Source organism: Schistocerca cancellata, chromosome 3 (assembly GCF_023864275.1).
Source record: "Schistocerca cancellata isolate TAMUIC-IGC-003103 chromosome 3, iqSchCanc2.1, whole genome shotgun sequence".
NCBI lineage: Eukaryota > Metazoa > Arthropoda > Insecta > Orthoptera > Acrididae > Schistocerca > Schistocerca cancellata.
In genome coordinates, this window is record NC_064628.1 from 899,568,327 (window position 1) to 899,586,848 (window position 18,522).

The window sequence follows — 18,522 nt, forward strand, 5'->3', positions numbered from 1 at the left end:
TTAAAGTAAGACTTCCAGCACATAAAGGAGGATCAGCCCTGTGAGAGGGAGGCAGAGTCTGTTCCCAGGCACTCGACTGCCGTGTTGAAGTGTTAGTGCCTATACTCCAATCTTTCATATAAATTAGTGATCATTAAGTTATTAAGTCAGTGTTGTTCAATGAATAACTGCATTATACAGCAACACTAAAGTGCTATTTAGGTAACTTTGCTGTGAATGTTGGGCACTCCGAGGTGTTCCTTTTAGTGGAATACTTGAACTCTGCTTACTTTTTATGTAATGAGCATAATTTCAGGGTATTTTAACTACGTAGAGCACTGTACAAGACTAAAAATTATACAAAGAAAAATCTTATTGTGAGGAAGATAGCTCGCCACGCACCATAAAGCCTTTTCCCAGTCATTGAATTTAGTTTGATCACAGTATAGTCTAATTTAGTTTGCCTCACATTGCAGCTATGAAATTTTTTACATAACCATCTATTATTCACTCCATCACACAAGCAATTGAAAGTTCAAGAATATTTCTGCCAATTGCCTTAATGCTCTAGTGTACTATTCTCTGTACCAAACATTAATTTCCTAATTAATCTTCACCACCAGATGTCTGCAATAGTGCAATGAGATCCTCACACTTAATAATAGGTAATCCTTTGAGTGAATACGTGATCTGCCAGTGTTCTGGCTAGAGATCTGTAATGTTGATGTCTGTTGATTCGCTAGAATTTAAAAAAATTGAGATTTGAGCAGCTGTTAAGTACTACGTAAAGTTATGAAACCAAGTGCAATTCATGCAGATTTTTAGAATACGCTGTTTGACTCTGCTTTTCCATGTTAAACTGTCACAAAATGTACAGACAGGTTTAATTTTGGTTACAATAGGTTAGATGATTTGCATAGTGGTTGGTAAAGATGTGCCCACTACCCCAAAAATTATTGCAGAAGTGCATAAGATGGTCATGGGGATCACCTGCTAAAGAGGTGAGAAACTGCTGAAGTTTTAGGGATGTCATCTAAATGGACGTATCACTTTTTAACTGTGGTATTGGTTATGAAAAATTATCTTCTAGGTGGGTGTCACATCTCTTAATGCAGGATCAGAAATGCATGAAAATGGGAGTGCCCAAACAATTTGACCTGTTTTCAGAGAAACCAACAAAATTTATTTTGCCTGTTTGTGACTGCAGATGAAATTTGTTTGCATTACTGTACCTCTGAGAAAGAGAAGTCACAGCAGTGCAAACACGTTGCATATTGTTTCATCACCACCAAACAAAGCAAAGGCAATGTAGTGGGATGGAAAGATCATTGCGTCAGTCTTTTCTACTGGTCACAGAATTAAGACAATACTACGCTAACCTCTGGACCAACAACATGAAAAGGTACATGGAAAAATGCCAGTTTTGGCAAGGAAGTAAGTAATCTCAAGACAATGCATGTGGCAAAAATACTTAAACTGAGATATGTCCTGTTGCCATATGTGCCTTATAGGTTCCATCAGACTTCAGTCTTATCAAAAGCTGCAGATTTTTCTCAGATGGATATTCCCTTTAAACAAAAAACTGACAGTGTGTTTAAAATTAGTTGTGACTTTTGACTGTTCAGTGTGGAGTGAATGGAGGGAAGCATAGTTGCCAACATGTGCTGAGGTGACGATAAAGCAAGTAATGCTCTGCACAGAATCTATACGGCTCACTTGGCTGCACGAACAGTGAGCCAGAAGTCTTGATTCTTGTACATCTTATTGCTTCATGATGAACTGCTTATCTTTTGTAAATGATCATAGTTATTCTGATATTTTGATATCGGGTACACTACTGCAAGAAATTCCTAAAGTTTGCAGTGAAAATAGGGATTGCTTCGAATTATTCTGCAAGCCCGGAAGGATATTTGAGCCAGGCAGCAATCTTGAGAAACAACATAAGTACAGAAGTTTGGTTTTTATTCTGAGGGTGGACTTTTTCATAAACTATTGCCCTGCCTGGCAAGTTTAACACTGTTTCAGTATTCTGTCACAGTTCCAGCATCACTAGATGTTAGTAGGATTCGTATTTGTAAACTCTGCTATGTTTTGGCAAATGAAACAATTTTAACGTGGCAATAGGAGCAGTTACGTACTACTCAAAACTCGTAATAGTACTTAAAGAATCCATATCTCATCAACTACCATTTCGGTATGGATGACAGCTCGAGACCAATCCTGTGGTGTGACATTTGCAATGGCTATTTTTGTCGACATTTCAACCTCACTGAGCATAAACTTGCTTACTTTTCACCTAGGCCCATACATTTAAATGTGGTACAGAAAAAGCCAGCTAAAACTATGTCCTTTAACATTAGCCAGTTTATTGACCTTGTACAATGGAGTTTTTGGCTTGTACAGCACTAAAAGTTTCATTAACTCACACCTTGTACATGCTAGGTTGAACTTCATTCAATGAAATATCTATTTGTACCCAGAGCACAATATCCACTTTCTTCCACGACATTGTTGGAGCTTTAGCCATCACAACAGAGGTATGGTGCATTGTCCATTACTGTTGCAGGGTGTATACGATCCGGGAAAAACTCGGGAAGTTTTTCGTCTGGGGGAAAACTGGGAAAAACCTGGGAAATTTTTTAGAATTCCAGGAACTTTTCCTTGTTTTAGTTACCAGTTAAATTTTTGTGATTTTGACTGGTAAGAACCAATACTCTAACGAAGGATATTACTGTATCCCGCTTCTGCAGAATAATGCTGCAGCAAAAAACCATGAACGAGAGGAAAAAAAAACCTTAAGTCACATAGGAAAGGTGCCATATATAACAACAAAACACAATGCTCTTACAAGCGCTGCTAACCAAAGTGTATGAAAGCCTTTAGGAAGAAAATGCAGTGCTTCCTAACAACAAATTGCCTCCGATAAGCGTGACATGACAGCTGTTTCCATTTGATTCATTTGAGCAGTTGTGGGCGGGCTCTTGCGCATGCGCAGTACAGTCGCCTATGAGTAGTACTTTCTCCCGCTTCTGGCTACAGAAGTGTGGCTGGGCGCCACTATCTAAATTGCTCCGGTTCAGAAATTTCGTAGATCCAGGGCTGATGCATAGAGCAGTTGTAGTGGGGAGGTGGGTAGTCTCCACGTGACCTGTGTTCACGTTTAGTGATTTTGCCGCTTCCTCTCTGTTTATTGCTCTCACATTAAATGAAAACAAAACTGATTTCTGTGGCTGGGAGCTACCAAATGAATTAATATATGTTCGCATAATTACGGAAGGCTAAAATATGTTGTTAGTTTCGGTTTTATTTCCACCTTTCTGACAGTCGAGCATTAATCACCTTGCAGAACAATGAAGTTGTTTTTGTCGGTTTGCTAAAGAGATTTGGTTTTATTAATATTTTGCGCTGAGGCAGTCAATTTATTTGAAGCGAAGTGTTTAATTTCACACTGTTGGCTAGTTTCAACTGTTCGCTGTATTTCAAGTGCACGTTTTCAGTTTTCTAGCTCGTATGGCATTATGCCATAATAAAGAACCAAACATGAGATAATACAGTACTGGTACTCAAGAAAATTTACATCCGAATCTGGACATCGATTGTGCACTAGAAGCCGAATTATGCATTTTAATATAGTTCACGAAATTCCGATGCTCCTGAAGTATCCTTTGATGTCTTGTTTCTTTTATGACATAATGCAAGATCGTTTAATATTTTACACTTACTAACATGCGAGCTTCCTGCGTCGTCGTAGCTGCGCAGCAGGCGCAGTGACGCCTGTTATTTTTCTTTTACGCAAGATTAACTATGTGCGAGAATGTACAATGAATTTCTTAAATCACAGAGCGTTTTACTCTCATTTAAAAATCAACTCTTTGAGGACGACCATCTAGAAGAATTTTGAGGCCAGAAGATCAGACATTTACGCCGTTATTAAAAATTTTACTGGCACGCGGAAAATGGTCCACATCATATGTGGAAGCTTAGCCTCTCTGCAGCTTATTAATCTTAAGAGACCAATATTATTTGTGAAAGCTGTTTTTCTTCTAGCAAAACTATGTATATTAATTTAAACCATTAACTTTTCTTTTTGTGTGTTCGCGCTGCTTAAGAGTGATCTTACTATTGGTTGACCACTCTACGTGTCCTGTGCTATCATCAGCTGCTGAGATCATGTGACATGAGCTATGACTGGCTTACAAAAGCGCGTCGCAATCTAGATTTCGTTGCTTCGGAAAGTAACATTCAGTGTTTGGTGGAATTCGAATTTATACCTCAATAAAACGAAGAAATGCAGCGTACATGTTGCTGCACATCAAAGAAATTTCCAAAACATGTGCCCCCCCCCCCCCCCCCCCCTCCCCGGCGTTTCGTTTTCTAGTGTCGGCAGATTCTAGGTCTGTGTAGAAAACCATAAACATTGTAAGGATTGATAAGTTTTTTCAGGCGTGCTGCACTGATTTTATTAATGTAATGCTAGCACAAGTCACCTGTTTACAATATTTGATGACTGTACAACACTTAAATGCTGGAAAATATCACTTTACTAGAGCTAATGAACATTGGTGAATCTTAACGCGCACATGACATTTTACTATTTATTCATGGCATGGTAACAGTTATACTGTACTGATTGAACTTTTGGCAATGTAGGGAAAGTCACTTTGCCATTGATGATACCTGGGAGTGGCGGCACATCCCCTCCGGTTAGCCAGATGTCAAAAGTCGCAACTAATTTTAAACATACAATAAGTTGGGGTAGTTTCTGCAGGCCTGGATGAATCAAATATCAGAAGTAAGTTTATAAAGGGTGCTAATGCTGCAGAGAAAAGTGGTCTTAACAGTTCAGTAATATGTGTATAACACAGTGGTTTATTTGTGTAGTTGGAATCTTTCTGTATGCTGTCTTCTGAAATTGCCTGATGATGAACTTTTAACGTGTTTTTCAGAGGAATATGATGCATATATCATTGTGGCATTCGTAAATGCAACTTTGGTTCTTTCCATTGGAGAAACTGTAGAAGAAGTGACAGATTCTGGATTCCTGGGCACTACGCCAACACTTTCCTGCTCAGCATTGGGTGAGGATGCTCTAGTGCAGGTGTGCAATCAGTGGTTTATCCTTTTATCTGTTCACTTAATGTTTATGGCCACATTATTCATTCCACTTCTTTTTCTTCCTCTTAATTTATCTTCACTTATATCATACCATAACCGGAGTGAAGCTTGCAGAGTGCTTACCAACTGTGGAGTTGTGATGAGCAGGAAAATGTGTGCGCCCAGGCTACATCTGTGCAAAGTGTATGAAGCAACAGATTTGGAAAGTGTTGAAATAGCACTTTCATGGCAGGAATAGTCACTTTTTCTACATTCTTACTGAGAGAATACCTTATAGTTAAGTGATACAATAGTTCTGTGAATGAAAACTTGCTTAACACTGTGTTCTAGAACGTGACAATATCTCGTAAAAGTTAATAATGTAAGGGAAATATAGATTGCTATTTACCATAGAGATGACATGTTAAGTTGCAGACGGCACAGTTTAGACACTTACTCAAAGCTTTCAGCCACAGCCTTTGTCAGCAAAAGATACAGAAAAACACACACCATCCACTTATAGAAGCAAGCACACCTTTCACACATGATAGTCAACTCCTGCAGCTCTGACCAATTCTAGTCCGAGCTGCCAGAGTTGGCAGTCGTATGTGCGTGAGGTGTGAGTGAATGGTGTTTTTATCTTTCTTTTTCTGACAAAGGCTGTGGCTGAAGGCTGATGTGTTAAGTGTCCTAATTGTGCATGTCTGCAACTTGTCATCTTTGTATTAAGTGGAAATCTACCTTACCCTTACCCTTACATTGTTGACAAAAATTTGTATAGCTTTGATTTGTCTGCTTTCCGTTATTGGTACTTCGCAATTGACTTCTTTATCCATCAGTCAGTGGTGCCAATACACTGTAAAATGTGTAAATATAAAACTGAATATGCTACTTGAAGCTGTGGCTTATTGTGCCAGTCACTGTGTACAATTAACAAAAAAGATAATTCTGGATCTTGGGTGTCTTCAGAGACCAAGTTATTGTAAAGACATTGCAGTAGAAACTCTTCCCTAAATTTTGGGATTAAGCACAAAAGCAAGATGGCATAAATGAAAATAGCCTTCCTGCTCTATCAGAACTCAAAGGCATTTGTGTTCCAATTAATGCTTTCTTCTTTTTGGTGCTACAGTATTTGTTGTTTGATGTTATCTAGATGAATCCAATAGAGGTTGTATATGTTCCAGGTTTACCCAAATGGAATCAGACATATCAGAGCAGATAAACGTGTCAATGAATGGTCAGCTCCAGGAAAGAAGACAATTGTAAAATGTGCTGTCAATCAGCGGCAGGTTGTAATTGCACTGACAGGAGGTGAACTTATATATTTCGAGATGGATCCTGTGAGTACTTTCATAACAACTAATTTTGTTATTTTAGATTGTATTGATGTTTCTTGTGCTGTAGAGTGTGTGAAGAGGAAGCTCACGTATAGCTACTAGAGAAAATGATAGATTTTGTGAAAAATTGCATTGCTTGCCCTGGGAATAGTGAATAGTGTCTTGAGGGCTTACAAATACTGGGTGTACTTAACGTCTGGGAACACTTTCAATTATTTATTGCACATGAACCAAACATTGTATAGATATCATACATAAGTCATTTTGAAGAAAAACCCTGAACGTTTTTTTCCATGTATACCGCCACAGCGTAGTTTAGCAAGTTGCCAATAGTCAGCGCTAGTTGCAAACATGATGAGTTAAGGTGCAGCGTGAGCTTTGTGTGTGTTGGCGCTCAACAAATAGTGTGCTACAGCTGTTCAACAGATGTTTAGAAACAAGTATGGTAAGAAGCCACCAACAAGGAAGGCCATTTACCACTGGCACAAGAAATCCGTTAGGGACAGGTTGCTTGTGCCCAGCAAAGAGAAGCAGATGTGCCAATGTGAGTGAAGTGAATGTGGAGTGCGTACGAGGGACATTCATAAGGAGTCCAAAGACTTGGACATGGTGCAGCAATAACTGATGCCTCAAATGCAATCAAACTCTCTATTCATCTTTTAACGGGATGGGGCTTCACCACCCCATTTTCATTGTGAAGTTTGTGGGTACTTGAACAAGGAGCTGACGCTTCGATGGATTGGCCGTGCCACAGAAGGGGACAGCTGTTTCATGAAATGACCTCCCCCGATCACCATATCTCACTCTGTGTGACTCTTTTCTGTGGGGACACATTAAAGATCCGATGTATGTACCACCTCGACCACGTGATGTAGCAGAACTCTGGGTGAGAATACAGGAAGGCACTGCCACAATCAAATGCCATGCTCGGACAGGTATGGCAAGAATTTGATTACCGTATTGATGTCTGTTGGGTCATGCATGGTTCGCATATCGAATGCTTGTACAAAAAAACTGAGTTTCTCTTTGAAATGCAATATGTATGACATCTGTACAATGTTAAGTTCTTGTACAATAAAGTGTTCCTAGACTTTATGTGCTTCCTGTATTTAAATTGCATTTCAGCAAATATTAACTGCAGTCACTTTAGTTGCAGACAAAAATAACAGTATTTAAAGAGTGAGAGAGTATTGCAGTGTAAAGGTGGATGTCAGAAAAATGTAGTTGAGCACTCTGTAATACTTGCTTATGCTTTTGTAATGACGTGATTTTTAGTGATTAAGTATATTGGTATCAGCATTCCACTTACGAAATTTCAGCAGTTTACACCTTCAATTCTCCCTGTAATTGACTAGGTAATCATTGTAAGTGTAAACAGACTTGATTGTAGACAGACTATTGCACACAGCAACACCATCAGCATCATGGTTGTTGATGGTCACAAGATTGTGCAGAAATAAATACCCACTTGTCGCCTCCATATGAAATCGGTTTCAGTTGGAGTGAACTCAAGTGTGTACAGGTTCAGTTCACTAATTCGTTTGCTGTAGTTTTGCACAAACATGATGGCAGTGTAATTTTTACTATTATTGTAAGACGACTGGAGTGTGCTCCAATAGCTTATTTATTTCTTAAGCTGAGAGCTATTGTAATAGTGCAGTCCAAAGAAGGGGGAGGGGGACAGCATGTGTACAGTATTTCCATCTTCAGTGTTGTGCTCTTATCTGCTGTTGGCAGCTACCATCAGCTTGTTGAAAAATTGTGCAGTAGAAAAATGGCTCCTGGGAGAAATGTTTTGGAACTGTTAGAAAGCTGCCAAGAAAGATTTTTAAATCATGTCATGACTAGTTATTACAATGAAGTAATAAGGCAAACATCATACAAAGGTTTCTTTATAAAAAATTAGCTTTTGCAAATGACTGTAGAAGGATCAAGTTTGTCAATAAGTGTATGATGAGAACCAAAATAAAAAAAATAGTTCAGCAACTTTTTTACTTGAAGTTTATTCTTTTTACCTTGATAACGTTGTTTACATTGTGGTTTTGTGTGTTGTTCTAGACGGGACAGTTGAATGAATTCACTGAAAGGAAAGAAATGCCATCTGAAGCAGTTTGTATGGCACTTGCAAATGTTCCTCCAGGTGAACAAAGATCACGATTTTTAGCTGTTGGTCTTGCTGATAACACTGTCAGGATAATTTCTCTGGATCCATCAGTAAGTTATAATTTGAATTTTAAGCACTTAGACTAGTCTGAGATAGCTTCTAACACACATTTAGGAGTTATTGTGGATAGTTGTTGTTGTTGTGATGATTTTGTCCGTGTTTCATCTGACTGCTGCTGCTGCAAAAAGTTATACTGATTGTAACTGTTTAAGATTGACCTTTATTCTCCACATAAATTTTTCTGTCGTAAGACTGTATATATTTTCAGGACTGCCTGTCACCTTTGAGCATGCAAGCACTACCTGCAGCAGCAGAATCCTTGTGTATTGTTGAAATGGGAGCTGGAGAGGGTCAGGAAGGAGAATCTGGCCCAGGTGCTGCAAGCCACTTGTATCTCAACATTGGCTTGCAGAATGGGGTGTTATTAAGGACAGTTTTGGACCCAGTGACTGGTGATCTCTCGGACACACGTACTCGATACCTTGGATCGAGGCCAGTGAAATTGTTTCGCATCAGAATGCAGGATAGTGAAGCTGTAAGTGGTTTTCAGTGAATGGTTGCCAAGTATAATTGTCATTAGAATGAATCGTACCTTATCCTCCTCAAGTTATAGAACTGTGCTGTTACACACTTTCTAAAATATCCTTATAAAAACTCTGCATAAAGTGGTAATTTTTTTTATAAAAACTCTTTGCATAAAGTGGTGATTTTTTAATGTGTGATCGAACGTATAATTGTATAATTTGTAATTTTTATTTGTTTCAGGTGTTAGCTATGTCCAGTAGGTCTTGGCTTAGTTACTATTACCAGAACAGGTTCCACTTGACACCACTTTCATATGAGTCTCTTGAATATGCATCTGGTTTTTCTTCTGAGCAATGCCCAGAGGGTATTGTTGCAATTTCAACGAATACACTGAGAATTCTGGCCCTTGAAAAACTGGGAGCTGTGTTTAACCAGGTAACACCCTAATCTGCATTTGGATGCCAAAACTTAAGCTCAGTTAAAGTGTTAAACTACAGGGCTAGAGTTGTATTGGTTCACAACAGTTAAAAATTTACTTACCTTGCAGGTTTCGTTTCCAGTGGACTACACACCTCGTAAATTTGTAATTCATCAAGAGTCAGCTCATCTGATTATTACAGAAACGGAGCATAATGCTTATACTGAGGAAACTAAAAAACAGCGACGTATTCAGATGGCAGAAGAAATGAAGGAAGCAGCTGGAGAAGAAGAGCAAGAACTTGCTCGTGAAATGGCAGAAGCGTTCTTGAATGAAGATTTACCTGAAAATATATTCAGTGCGCCTAAGGCAGGCCCTGGAATGTGGGCATCTGTTATAAGGCTTCTTGATCCAGTGGAGGGAAAAACAGAACAGCTCATAAAGCTTGATCAAAATGAAGCTGCCATGTGGTATGTCAGAAGTTCAGAAACATTTGTATGTTTTGTTTATAGTTTGGTATGCTTGAATTTAATTTTGGATACTGTGTGTGTGTGGGGGGGGGGGGGGGGGGGGTTGAGCTCAGATATGAAGGAGTAAATCTTTTAGGATAATTTATGATGATAAAATACAACAGTCTGTTATTGTTGATGATAGTCCTGCAGTACTGACAAGTTTTGATGCAAATATGTACAAATTTTGATTTTGTTAAATATTAACACATGCTGTGTGTTTTTTTTTTGTTTACTAGCATAACCCTGGTGAAGTTTGCTAATCAACCAGATAACCAGCAGTTTGTAGTTGTTGGTGTTGCCAAAGATTACCAGCTGAATCCAAGACAAGTTGCTGGAGGTTTTCTGTATACTTACAAGTAAGTAACATTGGAAATACATATATAGAATTTTTTAAGATGAGTGACTATGATGATTAAGCTGTGTCCGGGACTCTGAAGCCATTGATTATAATTACAGCACTGAAGTCATTCTATTTATTTTTCCATAAGATCCAGATTTGTAATACCTATGCACACTCAAGTGACCATGGCTGTAGGGACCTATTCTAAAGATGCAGTAAAAATGCACAAAATTACATCCTAAATAAAATATTCCTACTGTTTCTATCAGAATTAAGAATATAGGACTAGACATATTAAATCATGTCGTGCTATATAGTAAATGTGAAAAAGATACTGCAGTGTTAATTAGTGGTTGGCAGACAGGAGCTTGCATGTGATGGCACTTGTTGCCCAGTGTTTCAAGATAGTTGTTAGGTCATTTTGTTTCTTCATGCTTGATAACTTGTGTTTCTGAAACTTTCATAGTGCTTATGATCAGATTGTGTCGTAACTTCCATATTTAATTTTTCAGCTACAATTATGGCTATAATAATAGTACCACAGAATGTCCCTGTAGTATTACTACCTTTGTCAGAAAAGTTCCAATGCAGGTCTTTTTAAAAAAAATATAAAATTGCATTTTCCAAGTAATGATACTACCTCGTATTGAAGTAGTCCCCTTGGCTGTCTATACACAGTTGCTAACGTTTCTGACATAAGTCAACAGGGAAATTTTCAACTGCATTGCTTGTAAGCTCACTTATCACAGCCCATTGGGATATGTCCAGTGTCTTGAAGCTTCCCTTTCAGTCGCCTTTTCATTCGTGGAAAAGAGAAAAAATCACTAGGTGAGAGAGGTTTGGCGGGTACAGAACATGTGGGAGACAATGACAGCTTGTCTGGCCAGGTACTCAGTAACAAATAAAGCAGTATTATGGAGTCTTGCAGTAAGAGCCAGTCCTGAGAGTGCTACAAATCAGGGTGGCAACATTGATTTGCTTCTCTCAAATGTTTCAAATACTTTGGTTCACCGTTTGATCTGGAGGAACATAGTCTTGGTGAACTAATTCTTTACTGTCACAGAATGCGATAAACATTCTTTTCTTCTCAAGGGTTGTCGTTTTACTTTTTTGAGGCTGGTGATCCAGAACTTTTGACTGTGTGAGGGTCATGCTGGTAGCACTAACTTTGATCCCCAGCAATAATCTTTGACAGAAATGTAAAACAACTAAACAGTGAAGTATCCGGCATGGGATGATGATATTAAATGGATAGATCACTACTGACTGTATAGTGGAAATGAAGTTGCAGACAGGCACATCAAAAAGATCACTAAATAAGTACATTTTCGTCCAAAAATCTTCTGAATTAGATAAAAACACACAAATATAAATCAAACTCTCACCCAGATGACCACTCTTTAGAAAGTGTGTGTGTGTGTGTGTGTGTGTGTGTGTGTGTGTGTGTGTGTGTGTGTGTGTGTGTGTGTTGTAATTCAGAAGGCTGTATGACCAGAAACTTACTTCAGAAGTCTTTTTGTTGTACTTGTCTGCAGTTCATTATTTCCACTACACAATGAATGGCAATCCATCTTCATATATTATTCTCACATCTTAAAAACTACCTTGGTGCCTATATGAAATGAAGTATATTTAACATTCAGTCTAACTTACCATATGATGATATATCTAATATGATGATGATGATGATGATGATGATGATGATGATGATATGGATGAACAGTATTCCTTAGTCGTACTTTGGGAAAGAGAAATGAATCTAAATAAATTCACAGGCACAAGATTTAATGGGAGTAAGATGTTCTTCAAAGTGTACTATACATTACTCACAAATCAGACAACAGGAAAAATTGCTTAATTCAGAGTCAGTGTAAAGCATCAGTGTCGCTGTTTGTAGTGACACACATCAAATCTTTGGTGCACTGTTGTGGCACACCTTAATTATTCCACACTTCCTGTATCACTCCTTTGATGTGATCCACTATCTTTTCCCAGTCATCTGGGACTCTTTTTCAAATGCTCCTTCAAAAGGTGTTCCATTTTGGTCAACATTTGTATTTTCTGTAGCAGTATGATGATTAACTTGAGCCTCAAACAGTTCTATTGCATTGAAGTGGCAATAATAGGGAGGCAATTCGAGCATTTTATGAGCTGGTATTTTTTTCACTATTTTGTCTACAATGTAAACTGGATACTTTTGCTTGTCTTGTGACACAAGTTCTAATAATTCTGCCACTGTCAGGTTCTGTATTTTACACTTCCCTGGACAATAAATAATGTCCTTTTCATCATTGCCTTTATAGATGCCTATCTTGTGTAACAGAGTGAAGTGGCACATTATCCATAAAAATTAGTGTGTTTTGTTAATTTTTGAAGCAGTTATTGTGGTTCTTTTCTTCATGGTAGTCAAAGGACTTGTTTGAACTGAATAACAGCAGACAATAAAACCATTGAATTTCTGGCATGTGCTAAAATTATTCTTCTCCTTTCCCAGTCAAAGCTACCATACTGCTAATGGTACCATCTCTCCAGCCTGTGTGCTGCATTCACCCTTGTTTCATCAAGCCAAATTATATTGTCAAAATTTGTTCCTCCTAACACTCTAAGGAAGTGGCAGCACCAGGTGTCAGTATCTTAGTATTCTATTAATAACTAGCCGGCAGAAATGAATTGACAGCAGAATCCTGACTTTCTCATGACTCGTAACAAGGATGCTTTAGTACCCTGAAACAGGACTTACATTCCTTCCTTCAATAATATGTGTGTATATGATGACAAATTGCATCTTCCTGAATAGAGGTGTTTCGGGAGCCTCTACTCGAAGTGCCTCTTTTTGTCCAATTTATGACAGTGCTGATTGTTCTTTTGTGAATTTCTCCTTGCAGTTTCCTACCCCTTATTGTTTGTTGAATTGTAGAGCAGCTACAGTGCATTCCACCACTCTATCCAAAGGAAGTAGAGGCCCATGCAACTGACTGCTTATGATCACACCATGTCTGACACTTTTGAAAGTTTCCTCGGGGTGTGCAGACTGTCTGCCCCTCTTTCAACTGCTTTCATCCACATCTATAGGCAAGTGAAGCTAAGTCACCAAAATTTCACTATGCAACGGGTCGCTGAGGGCGGACTGGCAGAATGCTTTAGGCAGGACAGTGCAGCAGAAGTGGCAACATACTGTGTGCCAACATTGCCAGGCTCCCATTGGTTTGTTGGTGGTGGGAGCTGTGCAGTGCAGTACCTGTCAAGTGACAGCTAATTTATCACACTGTAAAGCTGGAGTATTAGTGCTGTCAGATACTTACATAGCTAAAAACTAATACTTGAATGATTTACTTTTGCTGATCAAGGTGGACATTCAGTTAAATATGTACAGATGGTCATTGTCTTTAGTTATTGTTTTTACTGTTGGATGTGAATGCACATGAATATTTATATAAGATGGATTACATTTGCTCTTTTGCAATTATGCACTTTTTAGATTAAATGCGGACTGTACAAACATGGAGTTGGTACACAAGACCCCTGTTGATGAAGTACCTACAGCTATCACTCCATTCCAAGGACGTGTACTTGTTGGGGTTGGGCGCATGCTGCGTCTGTATGACATGGGCAAAAAAAAACTACTCCGGAAGTGTGAGAACAAGGTTTGAATATTTGATTAACTATAATGCCTTTTAATTGAAATGATGCTTCGCACATGTTAGACTTTTGATACACTGTGATATATTCAACTTTCTGATCTGTCGTTATCAGATTGATTTTTCCTTGTTAACATTGCATATCTAATTCATTCTTCTTCCACAGCATATACCTAACTTAATAGTTAACATTCAGGCCATGGGTCAGAGGATATTTGTATCTGATGTACAAGAGAGCGTATTCATGGTGCGTTACAAAAGGCGTGAAAACCAGTTAATAATTTTTGCTGATGACACACACCCACGGTGGATAACTACAGCAACTATTTTGGACTATGATACTGTAGCCACTGCGGACAAATTTGGCAATATTGCTGTGGTAAGTAGATCAGAACATTCAACCTACCTTTAACATACCAGTCTGTGTTTTTATATTATACAAATGATTTCAGCGTGTTGCAGTGGTTTTTATTATTATTATTATTATTATTATTTGAGAAAATTAAATTTGTCACAGCAAAATCATTTTGTGGAAACTGATTGCCGGCAAGGGCAGTCACTGCACTAACGGTGACATGCTGCCATAAATTAAACCTGACACAATGGTGCAAAAGCCTTACTGAAGCTTCAGCTTTTTAAGGCTCAGGTGACTAATGCAGTAACTCTTCAAAGTAATAGGGAATTGAGTTCTTTCAAACAAGTGAAGTGTAAGCTACTAGGACCTGTCATGGCTTCACATAGGTAGCTCTAAATATCTAGTCAGGCAACTTGCCTGGCATAGCGATAATAACTTACAGACAAATCTTCCTTGTGTGTTAGTCTGTTAGTGGTAACTGTATTGAAATCCCTACCATATTTCTTGAGATAAGCCCTTACAGACGGACAAAAAATGTGGGGACTCAAAATTGTGTGTGTTTAAAAATGAACTGCCAGCAGTTTAGTTCATAGTGTGGACACTGGCGGTGCTTTAGACAAAATTACAACAGATCGGATAAACAGTATTAATCTGTCAGATGATTAAGCACCCTTAAAGGATTCTTCAAAATTTGTCAAGTCTTCTGAATATTATTGTAAATTCTAGTTATTAAGCTAAGCTTTGTGATGTTACTGAAGTGTAAAATGGAAGTAGTTTTCTTCATTTCTTTAGGAATAATGCTTTAATCATGGCTGTGCATTGCCACAGTTTCGACATGGTACAGTAAATTATTAAATTTTATATGCTGACACTGAGTGAATGACTTGAAACGATGTACAGGTTGTAACAGAATTCCCTTTAAAGACTTTGGTGACATTTTCTTTACATCAAAACAAGAAGAAGAAAAAAACTCTGAACATGTGCTCTAGAGTGTGCACTTAAAGTGCTATGGGCACTTGCTAATCTTAGCTATTATGAAAGTGTGTCTCCTATTGAAAAAGTGCTCGTCGCTCTTAAATTATGCATTTTAGAGCCCCATTTTTGATGGATATTTTGTCTTATTTTGGGGTAGGGAACCTATGCTTTAAATCTGTATAGAACTTAATAAATATTCTATTTCAGTGTTGTAAATTTTTCATAAAGTAGTGGAGGTCCGTTTCCAGTTACTTCCCATTCCTGTAGTTCTGTCTTTATAGAAAATTTAGTTCAACTGTATTAAAAGTGCATTTAATATACATAGTGTATTATTTTGATACAAAAGAAGGAAAAGTCTTCTCACATTGCTAAGAAACTGTTTACTACTGTAGTACCTAAGATATAGCTTCACTCATCTCTTTCAATAGGCATGCTGTAGGAAGGCTAGGATGCTAGATTATTTTTCATTAAACCTTCAGATATTTTCCAGCTAAACACTAGCACTCTTGCAGTTAACTTGTTTCATATGCTGCTGCAATGAAGTTCATGTGAAACTTGTTGCACGACCAGAATACACTTGAAAGTTCAAAAAAGTCTTACACCAGTATATAGCATGGCTAGTTAATCCTTAGTAGTGTAGTATTCTGTTTAATGTATGTGGTTGTAGTACTTTGTCTTTTGTGTGAAAAGTCAGTTTGTTTCTTCATTATTGTATACATATTCTTTTTTAGATAAGACTATCTGGTAATATCTCGGATGATGTAGATGAAGATCCAACAGGAAACAAAGCACTTTGGGACAGGGGCTTGCTAAATGGGGCTTCTCAAAAGGCTGGTGTGGTTGCTAACTTTCATGTGGGAGAGATCTGCATGTCCCTTCAGGTGAGGAGTAAATTGGTCATTTGCTGGGATATATGCTTTCTTTGGGCAATAAAAATATAAATATTTTCAGCTGGTGATCTTAATCATACTTTGTTCTTGATTTCTTTCTTTAGAAAGCAACATTGATCCCAGGTGGAAGTGAATCCTTGGTGTATACTACACTATCAGGAACAGTAGGTGTTCTTGTACCATTCACTTCCCATGAAGACCAAGACTTCTTTCAGCATCTTGAAATGCATATGAGGTCAGAAAACCCACCTCTGTGTGGAAGGGATCATTTGTCCTTCAGATCATACTATTACCCAGTAAAGGTATGACAACTTCAAATGCTTCATATTATGTTCCAGTCAAAAAGAAGTAAGCTTAACATTCATCTAACCTTCTGCAATTTTTTTCCAGAATGTGTTGGATGGGGACCTGTGTGAGCAGTTCAATTCCATAGACATAGCAAAACAGAAAAGTATTGCAGAAGATCTCGACCGGACACCGAGTGAAGTTTCAAAGAAACTTGAGGATATTCGCACACGTTATGCGTTTTAAGCACATTTCCATTATATTACTACCATTGAGTACAAATTATTTTATTTATGACTTCCATTTCTTTATAATGCTATATTTTGTAAATAAAGTTTAGTAAAAGTGATTGCTAGTCTATTTTTTTAAATGTTTAATATATGCCTAATATTGTTCAATGCCACACAGGCTTCCCCGTGTTGCTTGTAGAGGCATGCCTCATGACTAGGAACCTGAAAATTTAATACCTATATTTGGCAGAATTCACACCAACAAAATTTTGTTTTGTTTGTAAGAACAAGCAAATTTAAAAGGTCGTCACACTGACGAAACAGTGTTGGTGCTTTGAAAAAAATGGTGGTTGGGGAGTTTTTTAAAGACTTGTTTGCTCTTGCAAAAACCTCCTTTTTCTAAAATGGCCTCCTCCTTTGTGGCAGTAATTACACGGTCAGTTAATCATGGTGTTTATTAAGAATCAGCAGCGTTTTTCTGCCAGTGAACTTGAGGCTTCTCTGACTAAAGGTGTTCCTCGACATTATTTTTCTTTACCCGCCGAACTTGATTATTAGAAATCTGCAGAATATAAAGTTTGATCTTCGTGGACATTTCATGGATGAGCTATACTTGACAGTGCTACGGGTATATTAGCAAGACACACAGCATAGTAAAACCAAACAAAATGTGGACAGAATGAGGTAGTTGCACATCAGATGATTTGCATTTGATTAGTAGAATTGGATTTTATCTAGCGAAGAAGCTTTGAAACTTATAAGTGAATTTTAATGAGTTTAATTGATATTAATTGAAATATTGATCTTGTACTTTGAAGTACTTCAAATGCGGTAAAATGCTTTTTAAGGAAAGTGTGGAATAATTTGGGCAGTGATCCGCTTACCAGCCTTGGTAGGATTAGTTCATGGAGGCTGTTTTGCATGTTGTCACTGCAAATAAGAAGTGGTTTTACATTTCAGTAACTGTTAATGATGTTGATCACAATTTCTAAAAAGAAAACCAGAAGTGTAAATTGGATTCACATAACAGTAGGTTTGTGGTCCCCCCCCCCCCCCCCCCCCCCCCGGTGTTCTGACTGGTTTGATATGGCCTGCCGCAAATTCCTTTCCTGTGCCAACCTCTTTATTGCAGAGCAACACTTGTGCCCTTTGCCCTCAATTATTTGCTGTATGTGTAACAGTGTCTTGTCTTGTTTTACATTTTTTCCTCTTCAGTTACAAAGTACCATGGAGGATATTTCCTGATGCCTTAACACCTCCTGTCATCCTGTCCCTTCTTATCAGTGTCTTTTTTTTCCATGCTCCTTTCTTTGCTGATTTTGCAGAGAACCTCATACCTCATTCGTTAACAGTCCACCCGATTTTCAGCATTCTCTGTAGCACCATGTCTCAAATGCATTCTCATCTGATAACATACGTATCGGTAGTCAGATTTGAAAGAGATGGAGAAATTCAAGCAGTTTCATAGCCAGAAGTGCAATGTTGCATCAGAACCAACTTGTATTGTGTGAAAATTTAAATTTTGGTGAAACTAAAGCTTTTGGGTTGACACATGGCAGATGGATAGTTTTGAATTGCCTAGTACTGTGAGTGAAAGTGCAGTGTTAAGAGATATTGAAATAGGGGTAGGTAGTACATCTCCTCACCAGCTGCCTTTCCAGTTACACTTGAATAGTTGTACTTGCAACCTTGTTTGTTGGTCTGGGGTTTTTGTTAGTAGTAGTGAGTGTTAGTTACATAGTGAATGCTATGTGTAAGCTTCAATCTCTGTAGACACAGA

General features: G+C 38.1%; 1 protein-coding gene and 1 long non-coding RNA gene across 2 annotated transcripts in view; one reads left to right on the top strand and one right to left on the bottom strand.

Annotated features, from left to right (window-relative positions):
* Nucleotides 1-16,861, top strand: part of LOC126175971 (splicing factor 3B subunit 3) — a 51,813-nt gene extending 34,952 nt beyond the window's left edge. Inside the window, exons 9-20 of the mRNA XM_049923068.1 lie at nucleotides 4,926-5,077; nucleotides 6,258-6,413; nucleotides 8,469-8,624; nucleotides 8,843-9,109; nucleotides 9,340-9,534; nucleotides 9,647-9,987; nucleotides 10,266-10,385; nucleotides 13,848-14,013; nucleotides 14,174-14,386; nucleotides 16,069-16,218; nucleotides 16,332-16,529; nucleotides 16,618-16,861. Of these exons, the coding sequence (XP_049779025.1) occupies nucleotides 4,926-5,077; nucleotides 6,258-6,413; nucleotides 8,469-8,624; nucleotides 8,843-9,109; nucleotides 9,340-9,534; nucleotides 9,647-9,987; nucleotides 10,266-10,385; nucleotides 13,848-14,013; nucleotides 14,174-14,386; nucleotides 16,069-16,218; nucleotides 16,332-16,529; nucleotides 16,618-16,758 (2,255 nt within the window). The 3' untranslated portion in view covers nucleotides 16,759-16,861. The remainder of the gene's footprint in view (nucleotides 1-4,925; nucleotides 5,078-6,257; nucleotides 6,414-8,468; nucleotides 8,625-8,842; nucleotides 9,110-9,339; nucleotides 9,535-9,646; nucleotides 9,988-10,265; nucleotides 10,386-13,847; nucleotides 14,014-14,173; nucleotides 14,387-16,068; nucleotides 16,219-16,331; nucleotides 16,530-16,617) is intronic.
* LOC126175972 (uncharacterized) lies at nucleotides 1,810-4,321 on the bottom strand. Its single transcript, XR_007535629.1, has 2 exons — nucleotides 2,288-4,321; nucleotides 1,810-2,199 (listed from the first exon to the last, which is right to left on the bottom strand). It is a non-coding gene; the product is annotated as an uncharacterized LOC126175972 (long non-coding RNA).
* Nucleotides 16,862-18,522: the final 1,661 nt, after the last annotated feature.